The sequence below is a fragment of the Trichechus manatus genome, unplaced genomic scaffold (assembly GCF_000243295.1).
Source record: "Trichechus manatus latirostris isolate Lorelei unplaced genomic scaffold, TriManLat1.0 scaffold00097, whole genome shotgun sequence".
Taxonomy (NCBI): domain Eukaryota; kingdom Metazoa; phylum Chordata; class Mammalia; order Sirenia; family Trichechidae; genus Trichechus; species Trichechus manatus.
In genome coordinates, this window is record NW_004444033.1 from 8,657,336 (window position 1) to 8,680,901 (window position 23,566).

Consider the following 23,566-nt stretch of genomic DNA (forward strand, 5'->3'; position numbering starts at 1 on the left):
ATGGGTAGACACAGGATCATGTGAAAGATTTGAGGTTTGTTGTTTTGTGTTTCCAAAATATGAGAAACATAAGGATTTTTGAAGACAGATGTGAAAGAACCAATGAACAGAGTAGAAACAACAGTTTAAAAAGAAAAAACTCAACCAGTTCTGAAGGAGGTGGGAGGGGCTGGGATCCAGGGTACAAGTTTCATCTTAGGAAAAGAAGCCCTTCTTCTGAGTCAAGAGGAAAGGACTGATAAAAAACATTTCACTGAGGAAGGTGCACTTCACACAGGTGTGGTGGAGAGCCGCTGAGAGAGAACCTACAGATGGACACTTAGAATGGTGACCGGCATAGAGTACAGAGTATATATTCAGTAAAAGGAGCTGTTATTTTTACCACTTTTACATAGCAGGTGTTCCACCATATCATTTGACTTAATCCTTACACTGAACCTGTGATGTAATATTATTTACACCGTGGTGTAAATAAAGAAACTTCCAAGATCTTCATGTTAGGTAAAAGATAGGGGTTATGTTAATTCCTATTGAGTCAGTTCTGTAGAACTGCCCCATAGGGTTTCCAAGGAGCAGCTGAAGATTTGGACTACAGACCTTTTAGTTAGCAGCCATAGCTCTTAACCACTGTGCCACCAGCGCTCCAAATCTAAATTTGATAGAACACATATACAACACTTACTCTGTTGCAGCTGCTGTTCTTAATAATTTCATCCTTGTAACAATCCCATATCACTATTTCCTTTTTCCAAATGAAGAAACGAATGCACAGAGAGAGAATATATTTCTCAAGGTCATGTAAATAGTAAGAGGGAAAAATGGGATTCGAACCCAGGCCACTGGTTCCAGAGTCCATGATCTTAACTACCGTACTATGCTGTGTCTCTAATTTTATATGTATGTGTGTGTGTGTGTGTGTAATATATAAGGAGCCCCAGTGGCGCAGTGGTTAAGTGTTCATCTGTTAACCAAAAGGTTGGCGGTTTGAACCCACCAGCTGCTCCACGGGAGAAAGATGTGGCAGTCTGCTTCCATAAAGGTTACAGCCTTGGAAACTCTTTGGGGCAGTTCTACTCTGTCCTATAGGGTCGCTATGAGTCAGAATTGATTCATCAGCAATGGATTATGTAATATATAAAGTATATATATTAAATATTTTCAAAATATATATTTTTAGGTGGGGCTAAGTGCTAAAAACAAAGTTCAGTAAAGGACAGAGCTTGATGAGGATGGGGCAGGTATTAGATAAGGTGGTCACGGAAAACCTCATTATAAGCTGCCATTTGAGCAAAAATTGAACTGAATCTCTTTTAATCTTCTATTCTCCTCCAGCCCTCTGTCCCTTTAATCCCATTTGGTGCTCTTCTGATTTCCTTTCAATTGGCTTATGGTATAAAGCAACCCAGAACTGTGAAATACAACAAAGTCAGGAATTATCACCACCTCCGTGCCCTGAAGCTGGTACTTTTTTTACAGGAGGCAAGAAAAGGTTTTGGTTCCCTGGCCTTTAACCTGAGCAGCCCTGGGTCCGTTTCACAGGTGCTGTTCTAAGCTTTCTCCCCACTGTGGAACACATGAGGTTCGAATTTCTTCCAGACAAATTCACTTGCATTTTTCCAAGACAAATCTCGTTTTGCTGTTTGCCGCTCACAATTCTAAATTCTCTGGAGTCCCGTACCTTACTTCTCTGTCTTTGTTGCTGCTCAGAGCCCATGCACATTTAGTAACAGCTGCCTTTTCCGTCACTCTTTGCACCTTCCTGCATGTTAAGTTATTAAGTGAGATCAGTAATGAAGCCAGTGCCCTCAGCATTCGTTGGACGCTTTCTCTCCATAATGTGTTGATTTGCCTTCATCATTACCTTTTGTTAGTTTTTCAGCCTGCGTCCTCTCATGGGTAGCCATTCAGATTCAATTCATTTTTCTGGTTATATTTTTTTAGAGGCACTGTATCGAATGGTTCACCGATGTCCAAACATAAACCCGCCACAGTGGTCCTTCCATCCACCAAATCCACATTGCTCTCCGGAGCTATCCATCACGTTTGTCAGAGTCTTTGGGTCTTTAATTAAACCCTGCTGGATATGGTTCATATTTCCATGAGCTCCTTCCTATTTAGTCTATTATTTTTCAAATTGACGTCCGTCCTGAGTCACACGTGCTTGCATCTCAGGTGGCCCATTTTGTAGTTTGGGTTTATTTACGTTTTCTCTCTTTCGGAAATAACCTATAGGCATTTAGTTAAGTACACCCTGCAGTGTTTAAGTAGGACCTACTGATTTGCACAGGCTCACACTTTTCAAATAATCCCCTGATTCTTTGTGGTTCCTCTGCCACAATTATTTTCCTTTCTGGCCCTTCAGTTCTAAAAGATACGGTCTTGCGTCTCAGAGAAGTGGAGAAATCCCCTAACAGTATTGAGTGTACGGGGTCAGGGTTGTGGTCAGTTGCTGTCAGGTCGGCTCTGACTTGATCGTGGTTGGTATGTTGGATCCATTGTGGCAGCCATATTGTGTCAGTCCGTCTCACTGAGGGTTTCCTCACCTTTGCTGGCCCTCCGCGTAACCAAACATGATGTCCTTCTCCAGTGATCAGTCCCTCCTGATGACTGTCCAAAATAAGCGAGTCAAAGTGTCAGACAATACTCTGTGATCCATAAGGTTTTAATTAGGTAGTTTTCGGAAATAGATTGCCGAGTCTTTCTTCCTAGTCTGTCTGAATCTGGAAGCACTGCTGAAATCTGTTCATATGTGTGGCCTGGCTGATACTTGAAACACAGGTGGCCTAGCTTCCAGCATCATAGCAACACACAAGCTATCACAGTAGGACAAACTGACAGACGGGTGGGGTCACTAACTAGGACCAAAAGGTCCTAGGGGTTTGAGTGACTCAGCCAACTGATGACTGAATAACAGCCTTTGCATCAGCAGACATAATGGTTGCAGTGAACTATCTATTCTGCCTCCCCCAGCTTCCTTCTCAACACATCTGTTAGGTAGCTGGTGAGGGGCAGAGTCAATGGCAAAGGCTAGGTCTTCTCTTTGCAAAACCAACTGGCACCTACAGGAACCAACCATTACCTTGTCCTCGTTGGCTTAATGCTCTAATGAGCACACTTTCTCATCAAGGCTATGCAGTCCGTGCTTGTCCCTGTTGACCTTCCTCCCCAGACACTCACAGGGAGAGAAGGACACCATTAATAAATGCAGAAACCCAAAGCCCATTAGCCCTCACGTCTCCATCCCATCACTAACTCTAGTCATCTCTGGGAGCAGAAGTCTCGGTCTCTGACTCTTTTCTCCTCTCATGGACCAAGAGAGAAGGAATAGAAGGGCAGCAGGCAGCCTGGCAAGCCTAGAATTTGTTTTACTTTAAGTTAAAACATTTGCCTAGTGCCTTGGATACCTTTGATCTGGATCTAGATGGGGTTTTAAAACATTTTTTTTTCTTTTAAATAAAAGAAGCATCTTGAAGACAAGGACTACACCTTTTATGTTATATTAGCATTTGAAATGTTATTAGAGCTTCCTTAACATCGATAATAATACTGGTGGGTTTCCCTTTGAAGAAATCTTTTACATTATTTATTGAAAAGTTAACAATTCCATTTCATTACTTAAAACAGAAAAAGCCACAGGGCCGCTGAATTGTTTTTATTCCTACCTCAGCAATTGTTTTCCAGATTGTCAATCTGGGAAATGTAGATCATATATGCTGTAAACTCTGTTGCCAGTTGGTGGACAATCTGTCGCCTTGAGGCCACCAACGTGCACAACACCATGTCCTTTTAATAACCTGTGATATCTCATAATTTTTTTTTTAATTGAGAAGACTCCCTAAAGTGATATTGGATAGATTATTTTTAAAAATTGAAAAGGCTCCCTAAAGTGATATTCAATACAACATAGCTCTCCTTAGTCTGGACTCACCTTTCGATAATCAAAAGAGCGTTTACAGGCGTCTGAGACAAACACAATTATGAAAGTAAAATGAAGGCACTAAATAAAAAATCACAGAACAAGAGGGTAATTCTATTCACTCTTTCATATTTCATTATTTGATAACATCAGAAGATGAATCCATCAGAACTGCTTTGGCAAGTGCAAACAGAAATGTGCCTGATCAATATTTATTAAAACCTTCAAAATGGGAGGAGGAGTGGAGCCGACTTCTTAATGGACTGAATAATTATTCCTACCAATGGGGTTTGGCCAAAGGCAGTGCCAGACCAAAGAGACACAGTTTTAATTGTGCTGAATTTAAAATGCAGATCCTCCTCTAGCCCTGCTGTAGAGAACTTAATTTAAAAATTTATCTGATGTAGCAGGGAGTGACGTCTGAATCCTCAGATTGTGGAGTAAGAGTCTTCAGCCATAGGTGTTTATGAACAGAGAGTGTTCCCACGGCGGGCAGCAAAGCTAAGCCAAGGGAATGAAAAGAAACGTTCTTCCTTGCCAGGGACTGTAACTGGGCTAAGAAGAGCATCATCCCTTCAAAAGGAATGGGCGCGTCTTGGAGGGATTCTTTGGTTTTGAGTGGTTGTGTTTTCTGAAGAGAGATAAAGCAAGGCTCTGACTGCTGCTGACAATCGAAAATGTCAGGCTACGTTCCCGAGATGAGTGTACACCGATAACTGACTTTAACTTTTAATGTCTCCCCAGGAGAGACGCCCACCCCCCTCTCCCTGGAACTGCCAAAGTAGGGTGGTATCAGAACCAAGGCAACAGAATCAAGGCCCTTTCAGCACAGCGCCATTGACAAGGGTGGTGGTGTGTGCGTATGTCATGTCAGGGACACAAAACGTGGGTAGAGGACTGCTGACCAGAGAAGCTCGTGCAAGCCTTCCAGCAGCAGACGCCCAGGCGATTGTTGCCTCTGGGATGACTTTCTGCTGCCACCAGATGAGGGAATCTAGGCGATGTCTTTTCTGAAGCCCCTACTTGACTTCTGTCTCCTGGTGGCCTGGTCAGAACAAATACCTGCGAAAGCTGTTGTGAGGAGTGTTAGGAACCATCCCGGTTGAGAATACACATCCAGTTCTGCCAAGAACTCTGAAAACTATTTCACTCTTCTCTACCCTAGTTTTCTCATTCCTGAAATGGAAATCACTGCAACTCATTTCAAATTAGAATTTTCAATCGTGTCTGTAATAAAAATGCTAAGCCCTTCAAAGGGTAAGACAAACGAGAGCAATTATATTTTTTAATAAACTAATTTATTCTTCTGACACACAAGAATTACCACCCTTTTTATTATTATTTTATTGTTGTAGTTTAAGTGAAAGTTTATAATTCAAGTTAGTCTCTCATACAAAAATTTATACATACATTGTTATGTGACCCTAGTTGCTCTCCCTATACTGACAAGCACACTCTTCTTTTCCACTCCCGATTTCCCATGTCCATTCAACCAGCTCCTGAGCCTCTCTGCCTTCTCATCTTGCCTCCGGACAGGAGCTGCCCATTTAGTCTCATGTATCTACTTGAGCTAAGAAGCACACTCTTCACAAGTATCATTTTACGTCCCATAGTCCAGTCTAATCTTTGTCTGAAGAGTTGGCCTCAACCACTCATGTTTTGATAGGTCTGGAAACGACACCTGAGCTAAGATTGCAGGGTGTTTTCAAAGCAATCACTACTGCATCTTGCCTACTGTTTCTTGGAGTAAATCAGCATCAGCTAATTCTGATGGAAGCCCCATGATTTTAAAGGAACAAGCAGAGACACTTCAAGGGTTTTAGAATCCCAAATTGCCAGTGCTTAAATAGCACCTGCTCTAACCCCTCTGCTATTTACCTGGGAAACAGAGGCCCAGGAGCTGCCAGTGTTTGCCCAAGGTCACACAGCTAGTTAAGGGGGGAATGAAAGACTTAACCAGAACCTGAGCTTGGTTGATCTCTTGAGTATTTACTTCTCTAAGACTTTCTGCCATAACCACCTCTCAATTATTTATGGGACGATGATCTAGTTTATGGATTATTCAGGTCCTTTCTTCTCTCTCTTTTCATTTCCCTGCTCATTATCATATGTACCATCGAGTTGGCAGACAAAACAGGAGTTGGCTATTTCACTTGACAATTTAGCAACCCATCGACCGTTGGGCTTTTCTTCAAGTGCTCGAAATGCTGCAACTGGTGGCTAAAAAAGAGTTTGGAGAACTATTCTAAGTTATGTTCTGGTGAAGTTTTCTTCCTTTCAAATTTCTATTTAAAGAGTCCACCTCACTGCTTAATTCTCTTGTTGACATTAATCCTATCTCTGTCTCAGGCAGGATGAGAAGAGAAAGTCTTTACAATGAAAATGCCTAATTATCTCATTAGTAATGAATCAGATGGGCAGCCAACTTTAGGAAAGAAAGGTCATCTTGTCCGTGACCAGCTTAGAGGGGCCAGAGAGGGGTAATAAAGAGAAGTAACAAAATGAAAAAGCCAGAAATCTTTCCTGAAACTCCTGAATTAAGTACAGAATTTATGGCATGCCTTCATTATTCAGTCTAGAGCTCGGAATTCCCAGATCAAAACCAGTGTTATTCAAATATAACCACCATTTGTATAAATGAATTTTGAATGGTCACAACATTGGCTTGTTCCATCACAATGGAAGGCAGAGAGTTGAGTTAGTATGTGATTTTTATTTAATTTATGTTACCTAAATCATGACTAAAAGTACATTAGCTATACAAGTATCCTTTGCAATTAGTAATTTTACATTTTACAGTTTCAAATAAATCTGGCATAAAATACTAAGGTGGCTTTGGAGTTTGCACAGGGTTCAAAGTCCTTAGTTTCAAGACCTCAAGCAAATCGCTTATACCCTCTAAAGCTCAGTTTGTTCATCTGTACAATGTGGTTAATTGTAGTACAATTTCAAAGAGTTGTTACAAGGTTGACTATGTTAATGCACCTGAAAGTTAGCCAGTATTATTATTATTGCTACAAGCCTGGCAGATTCGGAAATGCAGCATGAGACATAGTTGTAAAAATACAACTTCCCAAATGAATGGATAAACACAGTGTGGTACAGACATAGGATGGGATATTACTCAGCCATGAGGATAAATGAAGTCCTGATACATGCCACACTGTGGATGAACCTCGAAAATGTGATGCTGAGTGAAAGCAGTCCGTCACGAAAGGACAATAGTGTGCGATCCCCCTTTTGGGAAGTAGCTGGAATAGGCAAATGTATAGAGACCAAAGAAAGGGGGCTCATCGTTTAGGAAACAGTGAGTTTCTGTTTACGGTGCTGGAAAATTTAGCAACGATTATCGGCAATGGTTGCCCACGATTAATGTAATTGTTATCACTGAATTGTACATGTGAAAAACATTTAACTGACAAATGTTGTGTTATATATATTTTTATAACAATTAAAAAAAAAAGACAAAGCTTCCAGTCAGGGATCTACTGCTACCAAGGAGAGGGAGGCCGATGGCAGAACTTTCCCGGGACCTGAGGGCAGTTCCCTGTCAGCCCCTTCACCCCACACCAGGCTTTATGGAAGGCCTGCGGGTACAGGCAGGAGAGTCACTGTGGGTTGGGAACAGCTGGTGTCAGTGGGCTTGCTTCCCTCAGCTTACAAATAAGAGAACAGAAACTGTTGTCAGGAGCTTTCCGAGATGAGAGGTAGAACCGGGGCTGGGGGTGGGGGTGGAGAATAGAGCTCTCCTTGCTTCTTGTCTATGAAAATTTATGAAGAGCTTTTGAAGAGAAATAGAAAAGCACTAACTCTCAAAAGATAAAAGATATAAACAATTTACTTATACATCCATGCGCACCTAAAACCCACTGCAGTTGCACTGATTCCGATTCATAGTAACCCTGTTTCCAAGGCTGTAAATCTTTATGGAAGCGGACCGCCACATCTTTCTCCCATGGAGCGGCTGGTGGGTTCGAACCTCCTATCTTCCGGTTAGCAGCCAAGCACTTTAACCACTGCGCCACCAGTAGCTCCTACATACATTAAAAACTAATAAATAGTTGAAAAACTGTTTAACAACATATAAATTAAAATAATGTGAAAAAAATGTAAGGAGACAGACGCTTTCATACGCTGTGGGTAGGAGGCTAAGTTGATACTTTTCTAGAAAGCAATTTGAAGCATTGCCAGGATTCCTAAAAAATATACTTACCTTATGACCAATTCTCCTTTTGGAAATCTATCCTCAGGAAAGAGAATTTTCTAAGTTGGAAATAACTTAAGTATCTAATTGTGTTTCAAGCTAAATATTTCAACTATAGAAAAGAAATTGACTATGGGGGTTGGGGGGTGAACCTAGAAGAAAATATACCAAAATGTGGTATGTCTTTGTGCTGGAATTCTATGAGTAATTTATTTTTCTGCTTAATCTTATCTGTATGGTCCATATATTCCATGTTGTTGTTATGTGCCGCCAAGTCCGTTCTCGCTCATAGCGACCGTATAGGACAGAGTAGATCTGCCCCCATAGAATTTCCAAGGAGCGGCTGGTGGATGCGAACTGCCGACCTTTTAGTTAGTAGCCAGGCTCTTAACCATGGCACCAGCAGGGCTCCTGTATATTCCATAGGACATATGTATTAGTTTTATCATCAGAGAAAGAGAACATAGACTTTATTTTACAACTTTAGAAAGATCTGGCCAGCCTACCAAAATGCCCTTCATATCCTTACTGGTATAAATTTTTTCAGACAGAATGAATGAGGGAGAAAGTTACAGTGTAACACCATAAAATATGAAGAAAACACGAGGGGAAGAACAGTCTATTGATAAAGCAAACATGAGAGAGGTCAGAGAAAATGATCTGTTTGGAAACAAACTTATAAACGTCATGGTGTGGACCTGCATAGAAGAGCCCAGTCTATGCGACATCAGCCTGTAATCCTTCTGTAATCCTGCCCCTTGGGAACTGGTGCCCAGAGGGGCACAGCAAAGAGCAAAGGAAACCATGGAACGGCAGACACCTCCCAGAGAATATGCCGTCTTCATGGTGACGTGGAGCTCCTTAGTGTCCAGAACAGGAATTGGGCCCAGGGCTCCTGCAGTCTAGCCATTGGCCCCTCTATACTATGGGAAGACTTGCTTACCAGTCAGAACCTAGAAAATGTGTAAATCAAGTGTGTGCTCAACGATCCTGTCCAGGCAGCTAAGTCCAGCACCATCTAGTGTAAAATGCGCCCCCCTGGCAGCTCTCATAATGTACGATGATAAAGGCCAAGCTTGAGTATTCCTGGGGCCTCAATAACTGCTGATAAATTATTTACCCAGTGGGGTTCCAGGATTTCATTTCAGTGTGTCAGTGTTCATCATGGAAGCTCTTTCTAATTGTGTGGTTTGGGGGCATTTTCCTATTTTCAGGGTACCTTGCAGCACCCTGTCTCCTCCTCCAGGTATAACCGTTGCTATGTTAGTCGGCTTTGTGACTGGGTGCCATTGTGAAAGAAAAATGAATTTCATTGTCATTAAATATTTATGTTCCTTTATGGTCTAATATATCATCGTGATTATGGGGAATTTTCTCCCCTAACTGTAGAAAATACACCATCAGTTACCTGTCAATTTTAATAACTCAGCTTTGCAATTCTGGGGCACTGTTCATCCGAGGCTCTTGAGGGCTCTTTTAGTCTCTCAGTCCACTTCAGAGTGTCATCCTGAGATTTATAGAGGTCTTCACCGCACAGCGGATCCCCATCATTAAAGACTCAAGTGCCATGCCCTTTATCAATTATCACACCGGAAGATCCAGGGCTTGAAATTGCGGCATCTTTGTTTTGTTGTTTCCCCCCAAGCGTGGAACAGCAGCCTCTGTAGAAAACCAGCCAGTATCCCTGGAAACAATTTATCAGATTTTTCAAAAGAAATTCAGTTTCATCTGGTCTGATAGGCTCATTGTTACTTCTTCAGATAAATGATGAAAATATCAACCTCATAATACAAAGAAACGCAATTCTTCTCGTCTAATCTCCGTGAAAGGCATCACGAACCACTTACTGTTTCTGTAGCCTTCCCTGATGCTTCGGGGTCCTAGGCTGGACGAGATGAGAGTAGTTCTGTAACTATTCCCGGACCAGACTCTCGCTCAGACTTCTGGCTGCTCAGAGCCCGTGGGAGTCAGAACGTCCAGGGCTGGGGCCTCGGGAATCCGTACTTTCAGCAGCTCCTCCAGTCGTTTTAAAGTTTGAGAACCAGTAGTCTAGAAATTGCAGCTATCAAGCCCTTGTAGCTTGAAAGACTCATGAGCCCCAACTCCTTCTCCTTGCACTTGGTAAATTTAGCTTCATATATGGGTCCTTTTTGAGCAATTTAAAAAAGATATTCTTAGGTAGGTCCCTAAATGGACAACTCTTTCCCTCACCTGTGTGTCAAAGAGAAACAGAATTAGATGAGATAGGGTCTCGTTTCTCAAAGCAGGATCCAGTATCAGAGAGGAAGCCAGGGGCCATGCAAAGCTGGCCCTACAGCATCAAGTTTTTCTTCAAACGTTTTTTTTCTAAATTTTATTTATTTTGTTGTTGTTGTTGAAAATATACACTGTAAAACACACACCAGTTCAGCAGTTTCTACATGTACAATTTAGTGACACTGATTATATTCTTCAAATTGTGCGACCGTTCTCACCCTCCTTTTTTGAGTTGCTCCTCCCTCATTAACATAAACTCATTGCCCGCTAAGGTTCCTGTCTAATCTCTTGAGTTGCTGTTGTCACTTTGATCTTGTATAGATAGTTCTTAAAAGAGCATAATGTTCAAGGCAGACCTTTTTTACTAGTTAAGCTAAACTGTTACTCAGTTTTAAGATGACCTCGGGATATTTTTGGTTTAAGGTTTAAAGATCATCTCAGGGCAGTAGTTTCAGGGGTTCATCCACCATCCGTGGCTCCAGAAAGTCTAGAGTCCATGGGAATCTGAAACTCTGTTCTGCATTTTCCCCCTTTTGATTAGGATTCCTCTGTGGAATCTTTGATCAAAATGTTCAGTAATGGTAGCCAGGCACCATCCAGTTCTTCAAGTCTCATGGCAAAGAAGGCAGTTGTTCATGGAAGCAATTAGCCACACATTCCATACCCTCCTCCTATTCCTGACTGTCTTCTTCCTCTGTTGCTCCAGGTGAATAGAGACCAATTGTTGTGCCTTGGGTGGCCACTTGCAAGCTTTTAAGACCCTAGACACTATTAAAACTTTATTTTTTGTTTGTTTATTTTTACTTTTTTGTCTTGTTATTGTCATTAGTTCCCATTGAGTAGATTCCAACTCGTGGCAGCCTCATATGTTCCAGAGTAGAACTGTGCTCCCTAGGGTTTCCTTGGCTGATCGCCAGCCCTTTTCTTCCAAGGTACCACTGAGTGGGTGTGAACTGCCAACCTTTAGGTTAGCAGTCGAGTGTAAACCATTTGCACCACCTAAGATCCTAAAAACATTATTTTTAAATTACAACAGATATATTGAAGAGTAAGATACAGAATTGACATGGTTTTACAGTAAACATGAAGCTTCAAAACATGACCTGACTGTAGCTGATATTAGGCTCCCAAGCCCCTGGACGGTAGAGTCCATTCTCCTTGTCTGTCAGAAGTTTCTCTGGCTATATGCCGTGTTACCCTTGACCAGTGATTCCTAAATATTTGGTTCCATGAGGCTGAAATGAACACTATTTGAAACCATTACAGAAAATTAGCACTAAGAAAACCATCTACACTGGGATGCTGAAGGATTTGCTCCCAGGAGACACTCATTAACTTACCAGTCTAAGATGAGCATTTTCCAATCCCCACCAGTATTTAGGGAATATTCACAAAAGAGTGTTATTTCTCCTATTTTAGAAAAGAGTATGTTAAAGCAGAAACAACGTAAGTGTCCCTCAACAAATAAATGGATAAACAAAATGTGGTATATCCGTACAACAGAATATTATCCAACTAGAAAGAGAAGCTTAATAACATTATTGCTAAGTGAAACAAGTCACACACAAATGGACAAGTAGTTCCCACTTACATGAAATGTCTAAGGTAGGCAAATGCATAGAGACAAGCATTCACTGGTGGTTGCCAGGAATAGGGGATGGGGAAATGGGGAGTTATTGCTGAAGGAGTACTGAGGTTCTGTTTGGCTGATGAAGAACTTTTGGAAATGGATAGTGGTGATGGTGAAACAACATGGTAAATGTAATTCGTATCACTGAATTCTACATTTAGAAATGGTTAAAATGGCAAGCTTTTGGTTATATGTATTTTACCACAGAATTTAAAAAAAAGGAGTATGTGAATTCGATAAGGAAGTTTAGCAGAGCCAGAAAAGGAATTGTGCTAAAAGACACAAAATCTCTTTTCACATTCTCATGGTGGCAGCAATTTATAAAATGTTTTTGAAATTATGGAGCTCCCAGAATGTATTCGTTACCCCAAGAAGAATGGCTTAGTCTTCCCGGAGGATATTCTTTTTTTCAAGATGTTTCTGATGAAAAAGAAACCAACTCAAGGCGCTGAGTCCAGTAGTACAGTGATCCTGGTATACCTGTAAGAGCCCTTCACCCCAAGAGTTACCTTGAGCCAGTGGCCTTGTTCTTTCCCCTCAGTCCTGGCGAAAGCTACCTTTCCTGTCAGAAAGAGGGAAGGAAGGAAGCCACACCTGGGAAGACTCTCCCATCCTTTTGCTCATGAGCTGTGACAGCAGTCCTGCCTTAGAGCCTGCACTGAACTTGACCTCCTGGGGCATTTGGAGTGGCTGTGCAAGCCATGGCCTCCGAGTCCAGTGAACTCATTGACGGAGACTGGTGGCATAATGTTGTTTTAAGAACGGCTAGTAGTGGCCTTCTCCACGTCCTGACACCCATCTCCATCCTTTCTCTGTACCAAAGAAGCACTCTAGTGTACATTTCTACTGCAGCACTACCCTCCACCCCCACCCACCCTGCCAGAGGCCTTGCAGTCAAATGGCTCTCGAGTCCCCTCCTTTTTTGCTAGAATTCCAGTTGATCCCCTCCCAGACCACTTCACACACCACTGTAATGTTAGTCTTGCAGAAGCACAGCTTTGAATGGTGCCTCTGCTCTCAACAGAGCCTTGGAGGGTAGGAGTGAGGGGGGCCTTTATCCACTTAGTTAGGCCTGAAGTCCCAGCCAGAAGCTCTAGCTCGCCGCCTTCTGTCTTCAACTGCCTTTTCCCAAGACTCTCCTGCTTTTCCCCCACACTCCCTAGTCTAACCAGATTACTCTGCCCTGTCTTTCTTTGCACGTGCTCTTCCCTCAATCTGGAATTTCCTTCCTGGAAGCCCTGCCTGACAGAATCCTACCCTACAGGATACAGGAAGTCTTCCTTGACGCCTCACTCTCCCAGCATGGTGTAGTTCCTCCTTCCTCTGAAAGTCATTGTGTTTCCACCTCACTCATGGCGCTCACAACATTCCTCTGGATAGTTGTCTCTGTCAGTGAAGAAAGATCTTTTTTTTAAAAAAAAAAAAAAATCTTAGAACAAATTTAAGTTCCTTTTTTTTAATTAATTTTTTTAAATTTTTTCCCATACAAAAATTTATACATACGTTGTTACGTGACTCTAATCGCTCTCCCCATACTGTGACAGCGCACTCCTCCTTTCCACCCCTGATTCCCCATGTCCATTCAACCAGCTCCTGACCCTCTCTGCCTTCCCATCTCACCTCTGGACAGAAGCTGCCCCTTTGGTCTCTTGTATCTACGTGAGCTGAGAGGCACACTCCTCACAAGTATCACTTTATGTCCCACAGTCCAGTCCAATCCCTGTCTGAAGAGTTGGCCTCAGAAATTGTTTTAGTTCTGGGCTGATAGAAGATCCAGGGGCTGTGCTTTCCAGGGTTACTCCAATCTCAGTCAGACGATTAAGTCTGATCTTCTTACTAGAATTTGAGTTCTTTACCCCACCTTTCTCTTGCTCCATCCAGGACTCTCTGTTATGTTCCCTGTCAGGGCAGTCATTGGTGGTAGCTGGGCACCATCTAGTCCGGCCTCAGGCTGATGGAGTCTCTAGTTTATGTGGCCCTTCCTGTCTCTTGGGCTAATACTTTCCTTGTGTCTTTGGTGTTCTTCATTCTCCTTTACTCCAGGTGACTGGGACCAATTGATGCATCTTAGATGGCTGCTTGCAAACTTTTAAGACCCTAGACGCCACTCACCAAAGCAGGATGCAGAACATTTTCTTAATAAGCTTTGTTATGCCAGTTGACCTAGATGTCACCTGCAAGCATGGTCCCCAGACTCATACTCCTGCTACTCTGTCCATCAAAGTGTTTGATTGTATTCAGGAAATGAAGAAAGATCTTGGGCTTGGAACAGAAACCTGGCCTCATGTCCTGGCACAGTCCCTCTTTGTGACATTGGGCAAATCCCCTAACTTGTCTAAAATGGAATAATAGCTCACTGGGTGCGGTGAGGGTTAAAGGAATGAACTTTGTCAGCAGACACATAGTCACTATTTCTCTGCCTTTTCAGTACCTTTCCTACTTGCCTCAGCTCTTTGAGGAAAGAGGCTTGTGTCTTGATCATTATATACTACTATAACTACCACTAATCATTATTATATTTCTCATAATAACAGTTTGTGTTTATTGAGCACTTAGAATTCTGCCAATAACCATTCTAAGCTTTATATGTATGAATCAATTTAATCTTTCCAGTAACCCTAAGAGGTAGGTACTATTATTATAATTACCCCATTTATGAAGGAGAAAACCACATATTTCACAGCCACCGATGAATGAATGAGTGAGTGAGTGAGTGAGTGAGTGAGAAAAACTGTTGGCAATGCCTGCCAGATAGTTACTTCTCTCCCTCATGGTTCTCTACCCCTACCTCTCTGTCTGTGGACCTCCTGAGTAAATGCAAAACCAGGAAAAAGTCTAGAGTGGACTGAGCCCCTGAAAGACATGAAGTCTCCCTGGATCTTCAGAGACCTCTTCTCATTGAAAGTGTACCACGAGGATACAGCCCATGCGTGTCTTGGTGCCCACAGAGTCCTGGGGCCCAGCACCATGGCCGGGGGTCAATAAATGTTTACTGAGTAAATCAACTAGAAAATAATAAATAAACATCAGCATATTCATTACTACTGAAGTGAAAGTGTTGATGGGGAGACGGTGAGCAGTGTTTGTCTTGCCTCCTCAGGCAGTACTACGAGATGCTGTACAACACGGCCGATGAGCTCCTGAACCTGGTGGTGGACCAGGGCGTGAAGTACACGGAGCTGGAGTACATTCACGCCCTGACCCTGCTGCATCGCAGCCAGACGGGCGTCGGGGACCAGACCACCCAGAACATGCGGCTGCAGCGACTCAAGGAGATCATCTGTGAACAGGCTGCCATCAAGCAAGCCACCAAGGACAAGAAGATAACCACCGTTTAGTGGGGGCACTGCAGTGGAGGGGGGACCATTTCTGTTTCTTTAATCATACGTGCTGGATCTTTAGTATTTGGTTGGTATATTCTGAGCTAATGCTTTAGTGGAGCGAAGGTGTAAGCATTATTTTCTCTTAGTTTTGGCTTTTCCTATAAACCCTACAGGGAGTTTGTAGTACAGAAGGTTTGGATTTAACATCTACTTTTAATGCAGTTGATTCCGAGGGGATGAGGGTGGGATGGGGAGAACAGTGTGTCAAACTGTTGGACTCTGAAAAACAAATCACTACTTAATGTCTTGTTCGTTGCCCACCGTACATAAAACTCCAACTCCAGGCCGCAGAAAACAGACGGCCACCTAGGCTGTAGTCCCTTCCTAACCACTTAATAGGCCCTTATTACATAAGCAGTAGGATTTTTGCTAAGTCTTGTCAGTTCACAGTTCAAAGAATTAAGTGTATATGCATTGCTTTTTGCTCTATTGCCAAAACTGAATAAATGGCTTCTCGTCTGGCTGTAGTTTTCAACGAATTTCCCTAACCAAGAAGATAGGGCTATGGGGGAAAAAAAATCCTTTTATCCCAATCCTTGGGAGAGTTTTATATGCCGTATCTTGTACACAGTTTATAGTTGTTTTATTACCTTTTCATTTTACTTCTGCTATATCAAAACCAAGGGCCATCAAATTACTGATCAACATGGAAACATGAAAAGTGATTCAACCCTTTGCTTGGTTTTTTCCTTCTACTTTCCAAGAGAGAATGATTGTTAGGGAACTTTTCATCTCCCTGGGAACACTGACGCTCACTCATCCTCCTTCTGAGCCCCTCAGTCTGTCTCACCCTAGAAAGTAGCCCAGATTTGCTGAGCTGAGTGCAGGGAAGATGGGACAGCCTGTGACACTTGGCCTCCATACGGCCTCCAGCTGGGTCGGTTTCTGAAATGTTGTGCGGTGGTGCCGGTGCTCACTGTTCTTGTGGCACAGCACACCTCGCCGCTGCCCCCGTCTCCACGGGCTCTTGCGGCCTGTGGTTGACGTGTCCCAGAGGTGCCATGAGCTGATGGAGACACACCTTGAACACCCGTGGGAGGGTGAACTTGGGGGACTTTAACCGCTCACAGGGGCGCCTCATGCCCTGAGGTCTGGAATTTTACACCCATTCGTACAACTTGGGTCTTGGTGGGAAACACAGAAAATTAAAAAATGTTTTGGGAAGCCTTAAATGCCGTGCATTGTTTCTCTGGTATTCTTTATTCAGCAAACATTCCTGAGAGCCTAGTATGTGCCCGACGCTGTAGGTGTGGGGACAGATAGAGGAGGGGACATCCTTGTTGTCTGTCTTTAAGAGACTGGACTCTTACCAGCGTTCAACAGATGAACACTAAGGGCTGAGTTAGAGGTCATGCCAGGCAGGTGCACGGCCATGAAGGTGACTCAGCAGGCAGCTGGATGATGGCCTTTGTGAGGTTTCTGGCAGGAAGGAATGTTGTAAATCCATGTGGCTCCAGAGGGCTGATTGGGAAGAAGTTGGATCTGGGTAAGATTTAACCCTGGAAAACAACATCCTGGAAGTAGGTTGCCCAAGAGGAGGGCAGTGGCAGGAAGAAGATGAGGGGACAGGAGAGCTGACCACTTTTGTTTGGAAGCTTCCTTTAGTGTCCATGGCCTCCCACCCTAGCTTCTCTACGACTTCTTTTCCCTCCTGTCCACTCTGGAGCAGTGACAGTGGTGCCAGAAAATCAGCGGTGGGATCGGAATGCTTTAACCACTTACCCAGATGTGGTCGTGTCGATTCGGACCCATAGTGACTTGTGTGTCAAAGTAGAACTGTGCTCCCTAGGGTTTTCAATGGCTGATTTTTCATAAGTAGATCACCAGGCCTTTCTTCCCAGGCACCTCTGGGTAGACTCAAACCTCCAACCTTTCAGTTATGAACCAAGCATGTTAACTGTTTGCACCACCCAGGGACTCCAAATTCCTTGAAAAGGAGCTATTAATTCTTGATATGCACTGGCAAACGGTGTTCTCAGAGCTCGTCATAATGGCTTCTTTAACATGCTTTGGTGACTTTTGATTCTTATTATCACCTGTCATTATACCTTTCAATTTATAAACAAACCACTCTTCGGGGTGGTGTGCCCTTCACCCCACAAGTCACGCATTTATACCTGTCCTATTAATACAGTTTCTTTTAGGAACTTTCATCTTAATTTGTTGTTGCTGCTGATTGCCATTGAGTCAATTCCGACTCATGACGAGCCCACGTGTGCAGAGTAGAACTGCTCCGTAGGGTTTTCAAGGCTGTGACCTTTCAGAACCAGATCGCCGTGTTTTGATTCCTGCCTCGCAACGGGGTTTTTAATTTTATGGCCCAACTAGAACTTTTCCCCTCCTCACATCTGATTACATTCCTGATGAATAGGCAACGATGCTTTCCTCCAGCTGCCATTGCCCCGAGAGGGTGTTCTTCCAGACTCTGGAAGGTACGTTCACCTTTGAGTAGGTCCAAACCAGCCCCAGTTTAGTGGCAGGACCTGGCCTGAGTTCCCACAGCCTTGAGACAGGCAGTCACTCAGGACCTGTGATGAGATTCCCCCCCACACACACACACATACACCTGGAATTCCTGCCATCTGCAGAGCAACCTTACCCCCAGAAGCCCAGCCCTTCTCCAGGGCTGCGTTCTTGCCTGAATGTCCTCTAAGCCTGACAGGCATTATTTTCTGTTTCCAACAGCTTGGAGAGAAAAACTTCACTACAGTGAAGCTGAGTTGGCAACCAAATCTGATGGTCCTACTATCAAGTCATAGCCATGAACTTCTTGGCACTTATGCAATCATTCATTCAGTCAGTCAAAAAAATTCAACTGCCTGGTCAGGTGACTTGAATGCAATGATGAGCAAATGAGAGGCAGTCCCTTGGGACACGGAGCTTACACTTCCACTAGCTTCATACAACGTCCACTCTGAACTTAGCCTCCTGAGTCCATATTTCCCCTTCCATCTGCCGAGACTGCCCTTTCATTCAGGAAGCCGGCTCATGGGATTGAGGACTGAAATCTCCAGCCCCACCCTCTGCTGCTCTGCTCTGAGCTTTGCTCTTCTAGAGGCTCGGGACTGTGTCTGTCTATTCACTGTGCCCCTGCCGTTGGCCCAGTGCTGACAGTGCATCCCTTGCCACGTGTTGCTGGAATATATGGACTCCCGCCCACCTCCCAGGCTCCATGAATGGCCATTGCGTTCAGGATCCTGGCTCCGAGGTTCAGCCGAGTCTGCCTCCCCAGGAACAGGGCACAGAGTCACAGTAAAGACCGGAGGGAGACCAGGGTGGAGCTCCAGGGCTGAGCAAGCCCTAAGAGGTGGCACTCCACTCAGGGCAGATGTGGTCAGAGTCCAGCAAAGTGCCTGCTCTCCTAGCACGATGTGAAACTCAGGCGAGCCGCCATCCACACGTTGTGCTTGAAAAGCAAAGTGTGAGCTAAAGGACACACACCTGAGTCCAATTGTCTTAATGTGGCAGGGCTGTAAAACAAATTGGGCATAATTTGGGGGGAGGGTAACGAGATACCACAACAGGAAAACATGAAGAATGGCTGGGCTCAGCAAAGGTCTCGACTTCGTCCTAATTAGGCACAGCTGTTGGATGAAGTACGTAATTAATAAAACGTGTGACCAGATGTGAAATGCCGCGGCGGCATTTCCCGAAATGGAAGAGGTAAAGAAGTGTACACAGCTGGAAGCGGTTGTCCTAATTTGGCGGGGGCGGAAGGGCTGTCTGGAATCTTGAAGAGGTGTAAGTAAGATGCATGCCATAGGTTTACACCTGAAAACAACTAATCCTGTTCCAACTGGGCTGGGTGTAATGAGATGGAGCTAATTATCAAGAGTGTAATGAGATGCATAAGCCACTGGGATGGAGCTGGAAATTTCTCTAAAAGTGAACTAAGACTCAAACAACAGAAGAGAATTCTGCTAATGGATCGAGGTGTGGGTGTGATGAAGTGCGTGTGATTGGAGGAGGTGCTTACCTACCTGGTCTGTGATTAGAACTATTGTCAGACTCACACCTGGAGCAGGAGGCCCGTCCCCCAGAACGCAGTGAGCTGTAAAAGCTGCCTGCGTGTTCTTCTAAATGGATACGCAGCTTACGTATGTACATACAGCTGAAAGAATAAATAGGGACGGTCAGTGCTTCCAGGCGAGTGAGCGTGTTGCCATTGTACTTGGTTTCCATTTTGAAATGTGGTCCCTACTTTTGAGGCCAGTCTGATGACTTTGCAGTAGATACTCCAGGAGGGGCCTGACCCCAGACAAAAAGAATCCATAGTCTCCCCATGCAAACTTGCTTAGTCACCAGGTGGAGTTTTCATAAGGATTTACTTTCTGCAAGAGAGCGGGAAACTGTCTTGTTTTTTGTTTTTATTTTATAATGGCTGTTGTACTATTTACACACTAGTTGTTGGGCACTTAATATGTGCCAGATGCTGTGCTAACTGCTTTAGCACATTATTCCATTTGCCCCTCACAATGACCCTCGCGGATCAAGCCTGTTATCACCCCCTTTACAGAGGCAACAAGTCTCCGATTAAGGACTCCGCCCAGACCACACGGCCCTGAGCAGCCCAAGGACACCTCACTCAGCCCAGCGCTGGATTCCATACCCAGGACCCTCGTGTCTCTCTTGGGAGCCAAGCCCCCTCACCTCCGTGTGGCAGAGGGAGGGGCCCTGCGTGCTCCCTTTGGGCTCCAGGAACATTCCCTGGCAGGTTGGCTCCTCCATCCTCTGTCCTCCCTGCGACCTCCAGGAAGCCACTTCCTGGACTGAGATTCGAGGTGACCGTTCCCCACTATCTTCTTTCCTTAGCCCTCAGCCTGAGCACTCCCCTGTGGCCAATAACCAAAAAACTCATTGCCATCAAGTCGATTCTGACTCATAGCAACCCCATGTGACAGAGTAGACCTGCTCCATACGGTTTCCAAGGCTATAAATCCTTATGGAAGCAGACTGTCATGTCTTTCTCCCGTGAAGCAGCTCGTACGTTCGAACCGCCGACTTTTCGGTTCGTAGCCGAGCACTTAACCACTGCACCACCAGGGCCCCTTCCATGGCCAGTACATCCGCATTACTCTCAGGAAGAAGCTGGCCCAGGGGCTGAGCCTAGCCAGCTGGAGGCTGCAGATGACCCACACCTGGGCCAACAGCTGGTGAGACCAGGAGTGTGGGAGCGAAATGCTCAGGTTCTAGAATTTTCTGTGCCTTGGCTCAAAATCTCACCTCAGTCTTTTACAAGTAGTTTGATGTTGTACTAGTTATTAAACTCCCTAAGCCTCGGTTTCTTCATCTATGAAATGGGTTGATAATAATAGCTTCTATCCAACAGTGTTATATATAAAGTAAGAGGTGTTCAATGCCTGCCACATAGTAATTATCACACAGACATAATAAATAATAATACGATCTTATTTTGTCCGATTCTCTGAGGCGCTTTTCACCCAATATCTAGAAACCCGCTCTGGGGATGCGTGCAATAGTACAGCACCTACACGGGGCCTGTGGTTTAAAAGGCCAAGGTCCTTGCAGGCTGGGCCCAGGACAGCTGCTGGCTGCCTCTGGAAGCCTGAAGCCCCCACTGAACACCAGGTCTGTTTGTATTTTATTACAAGATTGCAGCTGCCTGCCCCCACCACCCAAACAGTCCGTTCCTCTTACCTCTTAGTGAGAGCCTGCATCTCATTGCCTCCAATGTATTATGCACATCTCATTAAACTCGGAAGGCTTCAGTACCCCTTAGGGACCAGGACTTGGCGGACCTCATGGCCTTCTGCCAGAGGTTGAGTTTATCATTACTCTGCCCGCAGATGCTGAGGAACAGCCACCATGGGTCTCCAGTCATTTCCCAAACGGCTCCATGAAATGGAGGTGAGGAAAATGTCACAATTTTTTTTTTCTAAATTAACTCTAGCTCTGTCTTTCCACTGACTGCTCTCAGGCAAAGCCCAGCCTCAGTCACTTTTGTGTGGATCCGTTCGCAGGAAGGCCCCCTCCTTGGCTGGGGCCAGCACTCCACTACCGAAGCAGGTCAGGAAAACGGGGGTGAGGACAATAACCACCAAGAATGTGTCCTGGTCACACTGTCCCCTGCTCTTTCTGAGACTGCTCCTGACACGCGGACCGTCCTCGGCATCCCCCACGGCCACCCTCACGAGGCCCAGCCACCTGTGAAGCCCTGTGAGCTCGCCATGCGTCAGAGCCACCCTGGAGCCCACAGCCCCCGTCTCTTCTCAGCTGTGGGGGACCTAGCACACCAGGCTGGACAACTCTCCCCATTTCCCTTGAAATGCCAAAATCTCATTTGCTTTCTGCCACTGGGGAATCAAGGTCCCTTGCTTCACTAAAAGAACAGTTTCTGTCGAGTTGACTTCCTACTCATGGCAACCCCACATGTGTCAGAGTAGAACTGTGCTCTATAGTGTTTTTGGTGGCCGATTTTCAGAAGGAGATTGCCAGGTCTTTCTTCTGAGGTACCTCTGGGTGGACTCAAACCTCCAGCCTTTCAGTCAGTAGTCAAGCGGTTAACCATTTGCCCCACCCAGGGCCTCCTTTGCATCCCAAGACTTCAAAAGACTACCTTGCTGGAGGGAGTTTCCCAAATGACTGAGAATTTTCTTCCTCCCTTCTTTTTCCTTTTCCTCCACCCCTCTCCTCCTTTTCTGCCCTGAAACCAAGGAAGTTTGTTCCCAGAACCCTGGGGATAAAGAGACTCTGGAGTTCAGGAGCAAAGTCCTCAGATAACCCTCCTGTGAGCTGAGGGTGGGGGGCCTTTTATTCAAATTTGGGGTGGGAGATGCCATCCGTTAATTCTCCAGTAAGAATTCAAACCACCTCTGCTGACTTGACCCAACATCTAGAAACCTGCTCAGGGGTCGCAGTGCGAGAGTACAGCCCCAACACACGACGTGTGGTTTGAAAGGCTGAGGTCACAGCGGGCTGTGTCCAGGGCAGCTGCTGGCTACGCCTGGAAGCCCGAAGCCCACTGAACACCAGGTCCGTCCGTATTTGGTTGTAATGGATATGTATTTTAAAGTTCTGGATAGAACATTAGAGAGCTTTTGTTCCCCTCATCTCACGTGTCTGAGGAGGAAAGTGAAGCCCCAGAAGAAAGTGGGACACCTGGTGAGTAACCACACCAGGACTAGAATTCAATCCCAGGGACCGTGCATTTGGGAGCCCTGGCTCAGCCCACACCGTTACGCTGCCAGTTACGGGGTAGAAGGCCCGGCCCAGCCTTCAAAGACGGGGCCATTTCATGGAAAGAGCAGGGCGACCCATTAGCCAGCGTACCACTGAAAGCTCATCATGTGGTTCAGACGAACATGCTTTAGGAACCAGAAAAGGGAATAATGATTGCGGACAATTGTTAGCCAAACTCAACGCAAGGGAGCAGGTGGAACCCAACCTTGCTCTTGAAGAAGAGGGTGGAGCGGGGATACTGATGGGGAGGCTTGAGATGAAGGGCATATTTTGACAACTGCACAGGTTAAAAGGAGTAAGCAAAGAACCTGAAGCAAAAAAGGAAGCTGTCAGAAGTGTGAGGAGGATCAGCAGAAGGCACCATGAAAACCAGCCAAGAGGAAAACCAGCCGGGGGGCCCAGCACAGTCCATGTTCTTTGTTTTTACCTTGCTGGGGTCAGTGGATCTGTGGGGTCCACACTCCCTGGAATTACACGTGTGCAGCATTTTGGGTGGCAGTGTGGAGGTGTGTTATAGGAAATAAGAGTCTCAATATTCCCACTCGCCACCTTGCAGGAATATAGTAGGGTTGCATTCTTGGTCCTTTGCACTTAGAGGATCATGTGGCCAATGAATGAGCAGAATTTTCACTTCCTGGCCAAAGCATTCAGTTACCTGTGTGAAACCCTCCAGAGCTCACTTCCCTCTCTGCCAGCACGGTGCAGTGAATTACTTAATAAGGCCCTTCTGGCCATGGTCTTTGTAAGTCCCACCAAATGACTGGGTGGGACTATGCAAATGAGGTATATGGAACCCTAAAGAGGGGCTTGGTCTGTTTTGCCATCCTGCTAGGCTTAAAGGGAGAGACACACAGAGAGAGTAGGAGCTGTAACACTGAAGACAGAGAGGGAGAGCTGTAACACCGGTGAGGGCGAGAAGCAGTGGCAGAGAAACGGTGGCAGTAGAATCAGGAGACCACAGGAGACCAGCAGGAGAC

General features: G+C 45.0%; 1 protein-coding gene across 1 annotated transcript in view; it reads left to right on the forward strand.

Moving 5' to 3' along the window:
• Positions 1–15,852, forward strand: part of EXOC4 (exocyst complex component 4) — an 830,578-nt gene extending 814,726 nt beyond the window's left edge. The window contains exon 18 of the mRNA XM_004382687.2: positions 15,107–15,852. Coding sequence (XP_004382744.1) covers positions 15,107–15,344 — 238 coding nt within the window. The 3' untranslated portion in view covers positions 15,345–15,852. The remainder of the gene's footprint in view (positions 1–15,106) is intronic.
• The last annotated feature ends 7,714 nt before the right edge of the window (positions 15,853–23,566 follow it).